General features: G+C 49.9%; 1 protein-coding gene across 1 annotated transcript; it reads left to right on the top strand.

Annotated features, from left to right (window-relative positions):
* The first annotated feature begins 10,922 nt into the window (after positions 1-10,922).
* Positions 10,923-14,244, top strand: LOC125942781 (uncharacterized). The gene is made up of 2 exons (XM_049661035.1): positions 10,923-11,148; positions 11,291-14,244. Exons 1-2 carry the CDS (start codon positions 11,005-11,007, stop codon positions 13,313-13,315), a joined length of 2,169 nt encoding a protein of 722 aa, XP_049516992.1. The 5' UTR covers positions 10,923-11,004; the 3' UTR covers positions 13,316-14,244.
* Positions 14,245-14,521: the final 277 nt, after the last annotated feature.

The raw sequence follows: 14,521 nt of genomic DNA, 5'->3' as shown, positions 1-14,521 counted from the left end.
CCATTTCGTCCCATGGTCGCTCCGGACCTCGCCCCTGGTCAAGCAGCCGCCCTATATCGCCTTTTGCTTTCTTAACGCCACATATTTGACACTGACAATCGCCCACTTAGTCAGACGTCCCTTGTTAAGCATCGGATAAACACTGGTGATGCTGTTCCCATTCATCGTCGACCGTATCGCGTGTCCACAGCAGAGCGGCAAGTTATTCAGCAGGAAGTCAACAAGATGCTCGCCAAAGGCATTGTTGAGCCCTCGTCGAGCCCTTGGGCGTCGCCGGTCGTGCTCGTCAAAAAGAAAGATGGCACGTGGCGTTTCTCTATTTATTACAGCCACCTAAACCGAATCACTAAAAAGGATGTTTACCAGTTACCACGAATTGACGATGCTCTTAATTGTCTTCACAGTGCCAAATACTTTTCGTCCATTTTCCTTCGATCTGGTTATTGGCAGATTTCCGTCGATGAGTAAGACCAAGAAAAGACTGCTTTCGTCACTCCAGATGGCTTCTACCAATTTAAGATTATGCCGTTTGGTTTATGCAATGCCCCCGCCACGTTCAAACGGATGATGGACTTCTGTTTCAAGGTTTCAAATGGTCAACTTGTCTTTGTTACCTCAACGATGTCCTTGTGTTTTCTCCTACGTTTGAGACACACCTTGAGCGCGTCACAGCTATCCTTGACGTCTTCCGCAAGGCTGGGCTCCAATTAAACTCATCGAAGTGCCACTTTGGGCGCCGAAAGATAACAGTGCTCGGCCATCTCGTCGATGCTTCCGGAGTACAACCCGACCCGGAGAAGGTTCGAGCAGTAACAGCTTTTCCTGTACCTCAGTCTGTCAAAGACGTCCAGAGTTTTGTGGGGCGCTGCTCTTATTTCAGGCGGTTTATGAAAGATTTCGCAGCAATCGCTCGACCACTCACTGAACTTCTGAAGAAAGACGTGCCTTTTACGTGGGGTTCCCCTCAGGCTGCCGCATTTTCACGCCTTATCACGATTCTGACCAATCCACCGATCTTGGCCCACTTTGACCCGTCCGCACCTACAGAGGTCCGAACCGATGCCAGTGGTTATGGGATCGGCGCAGTCTTAGCGCAACGGCAACACAGACACGACCGCGTTATAGCCTACGCTAGCCGGCTCCTGACAACTGCAGAACGCAACTATTCGATTACCGAGCGCGAATGTCTTGCTCTCGTCTGGGCTGTTTCAAAGTTCCGCCCATATTTATATGGCAAGCCCTTCTCAGTAATCACAGACCATCATGCGCTGTGTTGGCTTTCATCACTCAAGGATCCTACTGGCAGGCTCGGTCATTGGGCTCTCCGACCACAAGAATATCCCTACACGGTGACGTACAAGTCGGGACGCCAACACCAGGACGCAGATTGCCTCTCTCGCTACCCAGTCTAAGACCCGACCTCTACGTCTGAACCTGACACCGACGCCTGCGTTCTCTGTTTTTCCACTGGTCCATGTCGCCGACGAGCAGCGCCGTGACCCATCCTTGCGTATCATCATTGACCGCCTCGAATCGTCACTTGCCAACAGCTCCCTTTGCTTATTCACACTTTAAGATGGCGTACTCTACCACCACAACGTTCACCCCGACGGCCTAGCATTACTCCTTGTGATCCCTAAACACCTTCGCTCAGCTGTTCTCCACGAACTTCACGACCTCCCCACTGCCGGTCACCTCGGTGTGTCACATACGTACAACCGGATCCGCCGACGCTTCTTTTGGCCAGGGCTTGCTCGCTCCGTTCGAAGATACGTAGCTGCGTGTGAGAAATGCCAGCGACGCAAGACACCACCGACGCTCCCTGCTGGGTACCTTCCACCAATTGACATCCCCGCGGAACCATTCTTTCGGGTTGGTTTAGATTTACTTGGTCGTTTTCCTCTTTCTACCTCTGGGAACAGGTGGATCGCTGTAGCCACAGATTACGCCACGTGCTACGCCATCACCTAAGCGCTCCCTACAAGCTGCACCACAGATGTTGCCGATTTTCTTCTACACGACGTGATTTTATTACATGGAGCTCCGTGACAACTTGTCACAGACCGTGGCCGGACATTCCTGTCAAAAGTTATCGCGGACCTCCTGCAGTCCTGCGCCACGAGGCACAAGCTATCCACGTCATACCATCTGCAAATAAATGGCCTCATGGAGCGTCTTAATCGCACTCTCACAGACATGCTCACGAAGTATGTCTCTTCCGACCACACTGACTGGGACCTCACTCTACCGTTTGTCACCTTTGCGTATAATTCCTCGTGCCACGACACCAGCCGGTTATTTGCCATTTTTCCTTCCGTTCGGCCGAGAACCAGCACTGCCCCTCGACACAACCCTCCCTGTTCACGCAGCACCCACCAGTGAATATGCACTTGATGCAGTCGCACGCGCTGGTCACGCAAGGAAAATTGCCCGTGACCGCCTTCTGCACTCCCAAGAGAGTCAAAGGCATTTGTACGACCAGTGACACCGAGACGTGCCCTTCCCGCCTGGTTCTTTGGTGCTTCTATGGTCTCCGTCGCGTCAGGTCGGCCTGTCAGAAAAACTGCTGTCTCGTTACACAGGCCCCTACCGAGTGCTTCGTGCCGTGACTCCCGTCACCTACAAGATCACCCCTGACGGCCCATCTGCCTCCCAGTCCAGTGATATCGTGCATGTTACACGACAAGCAGTATCACCCTCCCGGTGATGACATTTAGATGCTCCGGGACCGGTTGAAAGACTGACCGCAGCACATTTCCCATACCCTAACACCATACCCTGTGGTGGAAGTAATATAAGTTTTATAAAAAAATGGAAGTAATATAAGTTTTATGCTTACACAGAACAAATTTCAGCACTCTTTCCAGAATTCATGTACGTCAACTCTTATTATATTTAATTGTAGGATTTATGCTAAAAATATAGCATGTAGTGAAGAGGAATGCCCGGCGCTGCAGCCACATCGCCAGTCAATCGGGAAGCGCGAGCTCGAGATTGCCTGAGCTGCTCTGGTTGAGACACTGCGAACGCTGCCTGCTGCTCTCTTGTCCTGTGTTCGCATTGGATTCTGGTGGAGGTGTTGCAGTTTCCACCAACCTGGAATTACGCACCCAAACTCTGCCATCCGTCATGCCTGACGACCCCAGCCCGACATCCCCACCCGTTACTCCAGCCATCATATGTGCCAGTGCCCAGCGTCAGTGGGATCCTGACATCTTCAGCGGCACCGATGAGAAAGACGAAGATTGGCTGGAATCGTATGAACGCGCCAGCAACACTAACAAATGGGACGATACCCTCAAGCTCAACAACGCGATGTTCTATCTCTCAGGCGTCGCCAAGCTGTGACTTAGAAACCATGAAGCCAATCTCCGCACGTGGGCTCGCTTCAAAACCAGCATCGCAGACATTTTCGGCCGCCCTGGCGTGTGCAAGCTTCGCGCTGAACGACGCCTACGCAGCCGATCCCAGCAAACTGGTGAAACGTTCACCAGCTACATAGAGGACATTCTCGGCCTCTGCCGGCGTGTCAACCCGACGATGGCGGAGGTTAACAAGGTACGTCCTATCATGAAGGGCATTTCGGACGATGCCTTTCATATGCTGCTGTCAAAAAGCCCGGACATTGTTTCTCAGGTCATTGAGCTTTGCCAGAGTTTCGACGAGCTCTGCAGGCAGCGTCTTCTCACACGGCGCCCACCTGTGTCTGCTGAAAGCCTCGCGAGCGTGGCCGCGGCTCCTGACATGGACTCCCTGCGTTGCCAGTTAAGAGTTCGTCCGTGCTGAGGTCACTCGTCAGCTTTCGCTGCTGTCTTCAGCCATGTCACCACCGTCGCCTTTACCGGCCAACCTTTGCCAGGTCATCCAAGAGCAAGTTTGCGCAGCTCTCCCTTCTGCCCGCAAGACTCCGCTGGTGCCGACTCCCATTGCTTTTCCCGAGCTGACTGCACCTCTCAGCTATGCCGAGGCTCTCGCACGGCCGCCACTTTTGCGCCATTCCCATCAGCCGTGCCACTGCGTCCAGCTCCTCATTTCGTTCAGCTGCGGTACCCACAAGGTAGTGGGCAATGGCGCACTATTGACAACCGCCCAATATGTTTTGCGTGTGGTCTACACGGCCACACTGCACGATTTTGCCGTCGCCGCCCAACATCCTACCGTCATATCTTCGACACCGAACCATACGTTTCACCATACCCATCGTTCTCCGCGCCTCAGAACCCTGGCCAGATGTCTTCTTACTCGAACCACTGCCCTCTTGTTGACCGCCATTCACCATTGCCCCAACGTCGCTCGCTTTCGCCGATGTGTCGTCGTCCTTCTACGCCGGACCGGGAAACTAATCGCTGCTGTTCCAGAGGCGATAACTGCGTCCCCCACAAACAGACCATGGTTTCTCCCTTCTCCGACTAATGTTATTGATGTATATGTGGATGGCATCGCTGCACTTTCCCTCGTTTACACTGGTGACACAGTTTCAGTTATTAGTGCCAAGCTTTGCCGACAGTTTCAGTTATTAGTGCCAAGCTTTGCCGTTTGCTCAGGAAAGTTACGAAACCACTGTCAAACGTATCCCTTCCTACTTGCAGCATAGACCGCATCACGCCTGCAGCTGCGTGTACTACTCATGTTGTGATCAACGGCCTCCTCTACATCGTCGAATTTTTGGCGCTGTGTGCTTGTTCCCACAATCTTATTTTGGGCTGGGACTTCCTTTCCCCTAATAAGGCGGTCATCGACTGTTCTCGTGTTGAAGTGGAATTTCAAATGCTGTGCGACGCCCCGCTACTTGACGCTTGTGAACCTGAAGATTTTGTTGCCGAAGACGTTACAATTACACCGCACTCTTTTGCCCTTGCCACAGTGTCATGCAACATTGTTGCTAATGCCAGCGCAATTTTTACGCCATCCGCCATTTTCACTCGTCGCAAATGTTCCCCGCTGCCTTTCACTGTTTTGGACGTTCATGCCAGCGTCAGCAGACTGCTCGTCTTCAACCGATTGTCCTGTCCTCTCACTTTGCTTCGTGGCGTTGCATTGGCCGCGTCCAGTATGTCTACCCTGCTGCCATCATTGACATGCCAACTGGTTCCATCGCCAGTCACGAAGTCGCCGGAGTGACCTGTAACCCCGAGCAGGAGCCGACTTTGCCCGATGTTCTACATAGCTCCATCGCCAACACGTTGACTGTTTCTGAACGCGCCCAGCTTCTACGCCTTCTCAACAAGTTCCATTCGTTGTTCGACTGCCAGCATGTTCCCTTGGGTAGCATGTCAAGTGTTTGTCATCGCATCGACACGGGTGCCAGTGCGCCACTGCGACAAAGACCATATCGTGTATCCGCGACAGAGCACCGTGTCATCGACGACCAAGTAGCTAACATGCTGAAGCGCGGGGTCATTCAGCCTTCGGATAGCCCCTGGGCATCTCCCGTTCTTAAGAAGAAGGACGGATCGATTCGATTCTGTGTCGATTACCATCTGTAATGAGTTGGTTCGAGTCTTATTTAACCGGCCGAGGTGTTACCTCAGGCCAGAAAGAAACAAAGCCAGCTGAAAATTAACAAACACAAAAGCTACACTTTATATCAAAAACAACATCAAACAATACAAAGCAGGGACATGATATTAATTCATTAAACCTCAACGTGAGTTGGCTGATGTTATAGTAACCAACTTTAAGCACAACCATGTGCAGGCATCAAACAGCACGATGTTCAACACAATGCTCTTAAGCTAAACTTAGTGGACACGAAGGCTATACAGTCCGGGTTATGCTCATTGAAATCGTGAAAGAAAGCTCACCGGTGTTAAGTTCCTGCTGGAAATGGTCTAGGATGACGAAGGTATAGGAGCGACACTCACAGACGCTCGAGGACTGCCGAGTCATGTAGCTGTCTGGTCGTCGCAACGCCACCCCATCTCCGCAAACCGAGAGAGACGCCACAGGTCGCTGGGAAAGCGCTTTGCGTCTGGGTGGAGGCCTCTGTGAGCCCGGGTCCAGGAGCCCGTCAAGCTCGTACCTCCGCACCCCAGCAGCCTTCCTCGAACGGTCCCTGCTTAAGACGTGCCCGGTAGACACCAGGCCATCGGGAAAACATCGATGTGGTTGGGTGAAGGCCTTGTACGCTCGGGTCCTTCTGGCCCTACGCGCATACACCTCCGCATCCCAGCAGCCATTCTCGAACCGCCCCCGCTGACATGTCTCTCTCGTCCTTCTCTTCTTCAGAGATTGTTTTTTCTTTTTTTTCTTGCAACGCTCGGCGCGCTCATGCCAAAGCCACGTGGCACGTCGTCACTGTCGTCTTCATTGCTCACAAAGCTCGCGCGGCGTCGCAAATTCGCAACTCCTTGATGCTCTGTCGATGTCAACTAAGCGCCACATCATGACACCGTCTTCTTAACAAAATAACTCGTAAAGATGTTTACCCTCTTCCGAGAATTGACGACGCCCTTGACTGTCTCCAAGGCGCGGAGTTCTCTTCTATTGACTTACGTAGCGGCTATTGGCAAGTCCCCATGGCACCTGAAGACCAACCTAAAATGGCCTTTGTAACACCAGATGGCCTATATGAATTTCATGTCATGCCTTTCGGGCTTTGCAATGCCCCAGCAACATTTGAGCATGTGATGGACAACCTTTTGCGTGGTCTCAAGTGGAAAACATGTCTGTGCTACTTAGATGATGTGGTTATTTTTTCGCTCGAATTTTCTCACCCCTCTCTGTAGGCTGGAGGAAGTGTTACAGTGCCTGACTGCCGCCGGTCTTCAGCTCAACCTGAAGAAATGCCACTTTGGCGCAAGTCAGCTCACCATCCTGGGCCATGTCGTATCTAAACACGGTATTCTTCCTGACACCGCCAAGCTCCGTGCAGTTGCTGATATTCCCAAACCATCCTCCATAGAAGAACTTCGCAGCTTCCTTGGCCTTTGTTCTTACTTTCACCGCTTCATTCGGAATTTTGCGTCCATCACCTCATCTCTTCTACGGCTTCTCGGATCAGCTTCTACGGCGTCTACGGAGCGACTTGAGCAATTACGCCTCGTCCCCTGCTTGTGACGATGCCTTCCAAGAGTTGCGCATCTATTAACATCGCCGCCTATACTGCATCACTTTGACCCGACTGGTCCGACCGAAGTACACACCGACGCCAGCGGTGTTCGGCTCGGCGCTGTGCTCGCGCAAATCTGGATTCGACGAGTACGCCGTTGCGTACGCAAGCCGGACCCTCACCAAAGCAGAGAAGAATTATTCCGTTACGGAGAAGGAATGTTTGGCCATAATCTGGGCACTTAGTAAATTTCGACCCTACCTCTATGGCCACCCCTTTGATGTAATTACAGACCACCATGCACTTTGTTGGCTGTCCACATTGAAGGACCCCTCAGGTCGATTAGCTCGCTGGGCTTTGCGGTTGCAAGATTTCAACGTGCGCGTTGTCTACAGGTCTGGTCGCCGCCACACCAATGTGCTTTCCCGTTCGCCCATGTCAACCGAAAGCGATGCCTGCCTCTCTGCCGTTGCCCAAGTACTTTCGTTCCCGGCTGTGACATGGCTTCGGAGCAATTCAAGGGTGCCTAAATTAGTGCTCTTATCCACTTCCTTTCAAACCCGTCGACTGTTCGTCCACCTTCTCGAGCTTTGCACCGTCAAGCTTCTCATTTTGAAATGCGGGATGGACTTCTCTATCGCCGGAATTACATCTCTGACGTCTGCAAGTGGTTGCTCGTCATACCTCGACATCTTTGTGGTGAAATATGTTCTGCCTTCCACACTGACCCGCAGTGTGCACATGCGAGTGTCTTCAAGACATACACTCGGCTTCGCTCCAGGTTTTATTGGCGTGGCATGTATCCCTTTGTGTGCAAGTACATTCGGTCGTGCTCTTAGTGCCAATGCCGCAAGGTTCCTGCTCAGCATGTCACTCGTCCACTCCAGCCAATCCCGTGTCCATCAGGCCCTTCGATCGCATTGGGATTGACCTGTATGGACCCATTCCGAGCACGGCTTCCGGAAACCGCTGGATAGCAGAAACACCCGCTCTGCCTGCTGCCACAGCCCGTGATATAGCATGCTTCCTACTGAAAAACTTTATTCTCCGTCACGGTGCACCTCGCGAACTTTTGAGCGATAGAGGACCTGTGTTCCTCTCTGAAGTTGTAAACGCGCTACTTGCTGAATGTCGCATCGTTCATTGCACCACCACCGCCTACCATCCGCTGTCACGCCTGTGTCTTCAGCCAGAAGCTGTACCTTCTATTTTCCCAAAGCTTCCCGAGTACATGTCCAAAGAACGAAGAAAGGAGGATAGCTGGATAGTCGCCGCCATCGACCACTTGACGCGATATGCAGAAACAGCCGCTCTGCCTGCTGCCACAGCCCGTGATATAGCATGCTTCCTACTTGAAAAACTTTATTCTCCGTCACGGTGCACCTCGCGAACTTTTGAGCGATAGAGGACATGTGTGCCTCTCTGAAGTTGCAAACGCACTCCTTGCTGAATGTCGCATCGTTCATTACACCACCACCGCCTACCATCCGCAGACTAATGGTCTGACGGAAAGATTTACCTGCACCGCCCCCCTTGGGGACATGCTCTCCAAATACATCGCCTCTGATCACACTGATTGGGACCTGATTCTGCCATTCATCACGTTCGCCTACAACACTGCACCACAGGCGACCACAAACTTCTCCCCATTCTTCCTCTTGTATGGCCGCGAACCTTCGACTACCCTCGACAGCATTCTTCTGCACAGACCCGACTCATCCGAATGTACGCCCATCTCTGAAGCTGCCCGCCGCGCAGAGGAATGCCATCAGCTCACCCATTCCTTTACAGCCGTCGACCAATGGCAACAAAAATTGACGTGACGATGATCACCCGCATTGTCACCTTCAGGACTCCCTTGTGTGGCTTTGGGTTCCTGCCATTCCTGCTGGCCTCTCATCCGAGCTTGTATCCAAATATCAAGGACCCTACCATGTTGTAGCGCAGACATCGCTTGTGAACTATATTGTCGAGCTTGTCACGCCACTTACGGACCAACACTGTCGTGGTCGTGAAACCGTACACATACAACGCCTGAAGCCGTATTACGACCCTATGATTCTATGTTCCCCATGAGCCGCCAGGATGGCTCCTTTTCCGGTGGGGGGCAATTGTAGTGAAGAGGAATGCCCGGTGCTGCAGCCACATCGCCAGTCATCCGGGAAGCGCAAGCTCGAGATTGCCTGAGCTGCTCTGGTTGAGACACGCTGCGAATGCTGCCTGCAACTCTCTTGTCCTGTGTTCGCACTAGAGGCACAAAGATTTAACGATCCAAATTCTTATTTTACCTGCTACTATATTGCAATAACAGGTTTGGTAATGCTGTTTTCTCAACAGCTGTCTGAAAACACTGATCAGTTTCTTACAGCTAAATTATATTCATCACTAAATTTCCTATTCACTTGTCAATAAGGCACTGACGGATTAGTTTGTTCAACCTATTTGTATACTCTTAACCTTCCTGCAGAACTGCCTATTACAGGAAGACGATGTTCCAAAAGTAGTAAGCCACAGGTAAACGGTCTATGAGCATTTCCTATTATAGACCAATTTGTTTTGCACAGGGGGACTTGCAGAAACACCAGAGCGGTAAACGGTCTATGAGCATTTCCTATTATAGACCAATTTGTTTTGCACAGGGGGACTTCCGGGAACACCAGAGCGCGTGGCTCGCTCAGCGCCGACGTAAGCACCTTCATACGCATAGCGCGCCAGCGCGACTTCACCCGAAGGCAAATTCGTTCGTTCTGAACAAAAACTGCTCACCTGCTTAGTTCTCAGTTAACAAGCGCGAACATCGCACATCGCAGATGAATATTCGATAAAGAACAGACAAGCAGGCGTTTTTTTTTTTTTTTCGCGACACATTTCGCGGGCCAACGTAACATGCACCCGGCGCCGTAGCATGAACGCGAAGGAAACGGCGCTTGCAATGCTTTCTGCACTAGCGCAGTACACCTTCAATTGGTCTCCGCACCTTGTGAAGCTCTAGGTGACTACTAGAGCCAAGAACAGGCAAATCTCTAACTTAACCCCTTCGTCCGTGCAGCAAGCATTCAAGGATCTTCAGCAAAGTTATCAGTTTATTCCATAAAGCGAACCGCAGTCGCCGAGATATAACGAAACGCAATTTCCGTCAGCGGTTCAGCTAGCACTCACTCGTCTCAGAAGCTGCTGTCAATAGGTAACTTCAATGTATTTACACACCACAGAAAAATATAATGCGTACGGAATACTCTTCCTTTCGTCTTACAGCCGTTTCAATAAGGTTAGCGGCTATTCGCTATAGCAACTGCATAAAAAGCGTGCTTACCTTCCATTCTCTTGGAAGCGGAAAAAAGTGGCCCTGCTGTCCCTTCCCGTGCTCGTCAACCACAGAGCCGCGCGGAAACGTCCTGTCGCCTATCTTCTGTTTTTCGTACATCGCTGGAGCCACCGGCCGATGCAGAAACAAAATGTTGCAGCGCACAATAGAAGGCAACGGTGTGCACATGTGCAGAGGTGCAGAGAGCAGCAGGAGCAGACGAACGGGACGTCGGCCGAAGCGCTCAGAGTGAAAGCGCCGCCCGTTGGCGGAATATGTGAAGCGACTAAATAAAAAGATAGTATGCTAAAAAAAATAGCCAACAATACATTTTATTTGTACATAAATTTGCATGATTTTACTTTATTGTTATGTAGTTTGAAAAGATAAAGGCACATATGCAGAAGTTATTGAATTTTCCTTGGCTATCAGTGTCATGGCGACGCCAAGGTAGCTGCTTTATGGCGCTTTATTGCCGATACCGAAACTAGCCCGACTGTCCACCGCGTGGTATGGTTTCGCGCTTGAGGCCGCTCAGAGAGTGCCTTTTGTGCGTGGACAAGCCGCTGTCGGCAGTTGTAGTCAATTTCAGGACTCTTTGGAGCTAAGTGCCGCATGAAAGACGCTGACGCTGTTTCGTGTCGCAGCTATGCCGGCAAAATGTTGTGTACCTGGGTGTTATAATTCGGTACCGAAAGTACACATGTTTAGCTTTCCCAACGATGAAGACGCGCGGAAAGCATGGGCACGGGCCATTCCAAGGGAGAACTTTGTTCCATCTATATATTCAAAGGTAAGATTTATTTTTATAGCGTCATACCCAGCGTTATAGCATTTGAGCCTGCATGCGCATGGTCGCGTGCCTTGAGTACGTATGTAGTTACGGAAGTTTGTAGTCTGGTATTTATGGTCCGGGAACTTTTTTTTTCCCCTAGGTCTGCGAGCGGCATTTCAGCCCCGATGATATTCTTCGAGAAGAAAGCTACATCGATGACTCCACTGGTCGCACAGTGACTGCACCGCTGTCACTCCTGCGTCTTCGGCCAGAAGCTGTACCTTCTATTTTCCCAAAGCTTCCCGAGTACATGTCCAAAGAACGAAGAAGGGAGGATCCAGTCGCTAAGCGACAACGTTTAGATCCGTCCGCTCTCCAAAGAGCACTGCAGGAATCCATTGTGACAGCCCAAAAAGAACGAGAAGCGGATAGTATTGATAATGTAAAAAAGTTGGCTGAATTCGTGAGAAATGAATGCCCCACGTTCTGGACTGTTATAGAGACGAATGAGCACGTGCTAATCGCGCACATTGTCGGAGATGAATCTCCGTGGATCAAGTATTCGGTCGTTGTGAAATCCGACCTCACCGTTACTTTTAATTTTGCGAAAACAGCGGTCGAACGACTAGGCCGCCACTTGACTCCACCGTGTATAGCAAACAGCAAGCGAGAGGTGATCGAATTCCTTGATGGCATTCAACGATTTGACAGCGACATTGGCACATGCTCGGAGACCTCAGAGGAGGAAATCTACGCGACTGTCATCACCCTGCTTGGCAAAATACCAATTGATCAAGCAAAAGACATGGCACAGTCACTCCAGTTATTAATTGAGCAAGTGAAGCTGTTGTCTTCGAAAAGGGATAGGCGTTATTCTGCAGACTTTATCATCGTTTGCTGTCTTTTGCACATAATATCGCCCAATGCTTACAGATACCTATGCAGCCACGGCAGCATTATTTTGCCAAGCCAATGGACCATAAAATCAATATGCTTATCAGTTGGAATGAGCCCTGAACTGGACCAGCAAAATGGTTCTTTTCTAAGGTACATGGCCAGAAGAATAAGCGCCTTAGTCGACATACAGCGCTATGTTATTTTAACAGTGGATGAAATCAACATTAAGCCATTTTTTGATTGCCAAAAGAAGAACAATGCTGAAGTTGGACTTGCTTCGTCAGAAGTACCAAGCAGGGCTTTTGTTTTCATGGTTGAAAGTCTCGCTTGCAGTTTCAAAGAAGTAGCTCATGTCTCGCCTGTTCACAGAGTTAATGGAGAGTCCTTGCACAGGCTGATGCGAAGTGTTATTTGTGGATTGGAAGACATTGGCTACAGAGTTATGAGTGTTGTGACCAGCAATAGTCCTGTGAACAGGAAGGCAATGCTGCCCTTTAAATGTTCTAGGACTATGGCCAGTGACCTTGCCCCACAGAAGACTCCCACTAATGACTTTGTCTTCCCGCATCCCTGTGACTCTCAAAGGCCACTTTTCTTTGTGATAGACCCTGTGCATATATTGAAGCGTGTGCGTAATACCTGGCTGAAACAAAACGATCAATGCTTCTTGTTTCCAGAATTTGAGCCTAATGTCAGCGGGCAGCGGCGCCTGCTTTGTGCATCCTTTAATGCTATCAAGAATGCTTACAACTTGGAGTCTGACCTGCTGGTCCAATATGGCTATGCATTATCGAAGGCAGCTGTTTCCTCTACAGATGTAGAAAAACAGAATGTACAGGTCGCTCTGGAAATATTCAACCACTCGGGGCCTATTGCTCTGTGTGCAGTTGGGGAGAAGCACAACATAGAACACTACAAAGAAACAACCATTTTCATCGAAATCTTAGCGAAGTGGTGGACAATTGTTAGTGTGAAAACTCCTTCAGAAGGGCTTTGGTTAAGGGACGAGTTTCAGAACACTGAGTTTCCTCCGCCGAATAATCACGAGGTGGCTTTCCTCTACAGTTTTCTAGACTGGCTGGAAGAATGGAGTGATGACAAAGCTAATGCCTGCAAATTGAGTGAAACAACTCATCATGCCCTTCACCAGACAACCCGGGCACTTCTAGAAATTGCCAGGTATTGCTTTGATGATCTCAAAATGTCAGAAGTACTGCTTGGGAAGTTTCACACAAACCTCCTAGAAGACCGGTTTGGAAGATGCAGGCATAAGGCTCCCGTATCGTGAGTTTGTAAGGCAGCTGCACAAGCAGAAAGTTAGATACATACTACTGCAGATTGATTATCTGTAGCTGAAATTGGCTAAAATCGAGAAGTGGCAGCACCATGATATGGCAGCAAACATATCAAAACATCTGCAATGTCATCATATTCCCCTGAGCACACGGAGCACATATACAGGAAATTCCAGAATGTGAGACAAGGCGAGTGATGTAAATATACAACCACACCTTCACCTTCGGATCTACTGCACAGCCTCCCAAGATTCGACGCTAGTATTAAATTGTGTGCAATCAGTCCTACATGCATCTCGCAACCAGCTGGCTTGTAAAGTTGTGAAGACTTACCAACATTCTGGTAATTACTGCACACACAAGGCTGCTCAATCATCATGTATATAAAATTGCTGTTTTCCAGTACCACTTTCACGGATGGTGCCATCAGACAACTTCCCATCAACCTAATACTCCAAGTATAAGGCACACTAGACTGCACACATTCAGCTCTGAATTCCACCAGGGCTGCACCGACGAGGGGCAACGCTGCTGTATTGGTTGTGGTTAGGGTTTCTCACCATCACCCGGAATGGCTGGCAGTGCAGCATACAGTGCCTGTGGCAGAAAGAACACTGAGCACCTGTTGTGCTACTGCTATTGATTTGACTATACACAATACCTCATCTATGCATAGGGACGAGTGGACAGCTGACCACTGTCCGTTCAGAAAATACTCAAAACGCCAACCTTGGACCTTCAGGACCCATGAGGACCCAGGTTGTACGCAGACAACTGCTGTGTGTATCGCAGTATCCTTTGTGAAATGGATTCGAAGCTGCTGCAAAAGGATCTTGACTATATTTTTTCCTGGTGTCAGAATTGGAAAATGGCCCTCAATCTTTCGAAATGCAACACAATCATGTTCACAAAAAAAGAAATCCCCAAATCAATAGCTATTTCCTAGGCAGTGAACGCGTGACTGAGGTTTCAGATTATAAATATCTGGGAGTTATGTTTGCCAATGACCTTTCATGGAACACACACCCCTTTTGAACTCAAAGAATTATTATACCTAACTAACGTCCGTCCAATTTTAGAATATGGCTGCTCTGCTTGGGATCCTTACACAAAGCAGAACATAAATGAGCTTGAGTGTGTTCAGAAACGAGCTGCCCGCTTCGTTTCTGGAAACTATGACTTCCGCAAAAACACTACCA

The sequence above is a fragment of the Dermacentor silvarum genome, chromosome 1 (genome assembly GCF_013339745.2).
Source record: "Dermacentor silvarum isolate Dsil-2018 chromosome 1, BIME_Dsil_1.4, whole genome shotgun sequence".
NCBI lineage: Eukaryota > Metazoa > Arthropoda > Arachnida > Ixodida > Ixodidae > Dermacentor > Dermacentor silvarum.
This window is presented reverse-complemented; position numbering and strand designations above follow the sequence as displayed.

Coding starts and splice junctions, on each gene's coding strand:
- LOC125942781 (XM_049661035.1), top strand. CDS start 11,005: ATGCCGGCAAAATGTTGTGTACCTGGGTGTTATAATTCGGTACCGAAA. Junction 11,149..11,290: donor TTCCATCTATATATTCAAAG/GTAAGATTTATT, acceptor TTTTTCCCCTAG/GTCTGCGAGCGGCATTTCAG.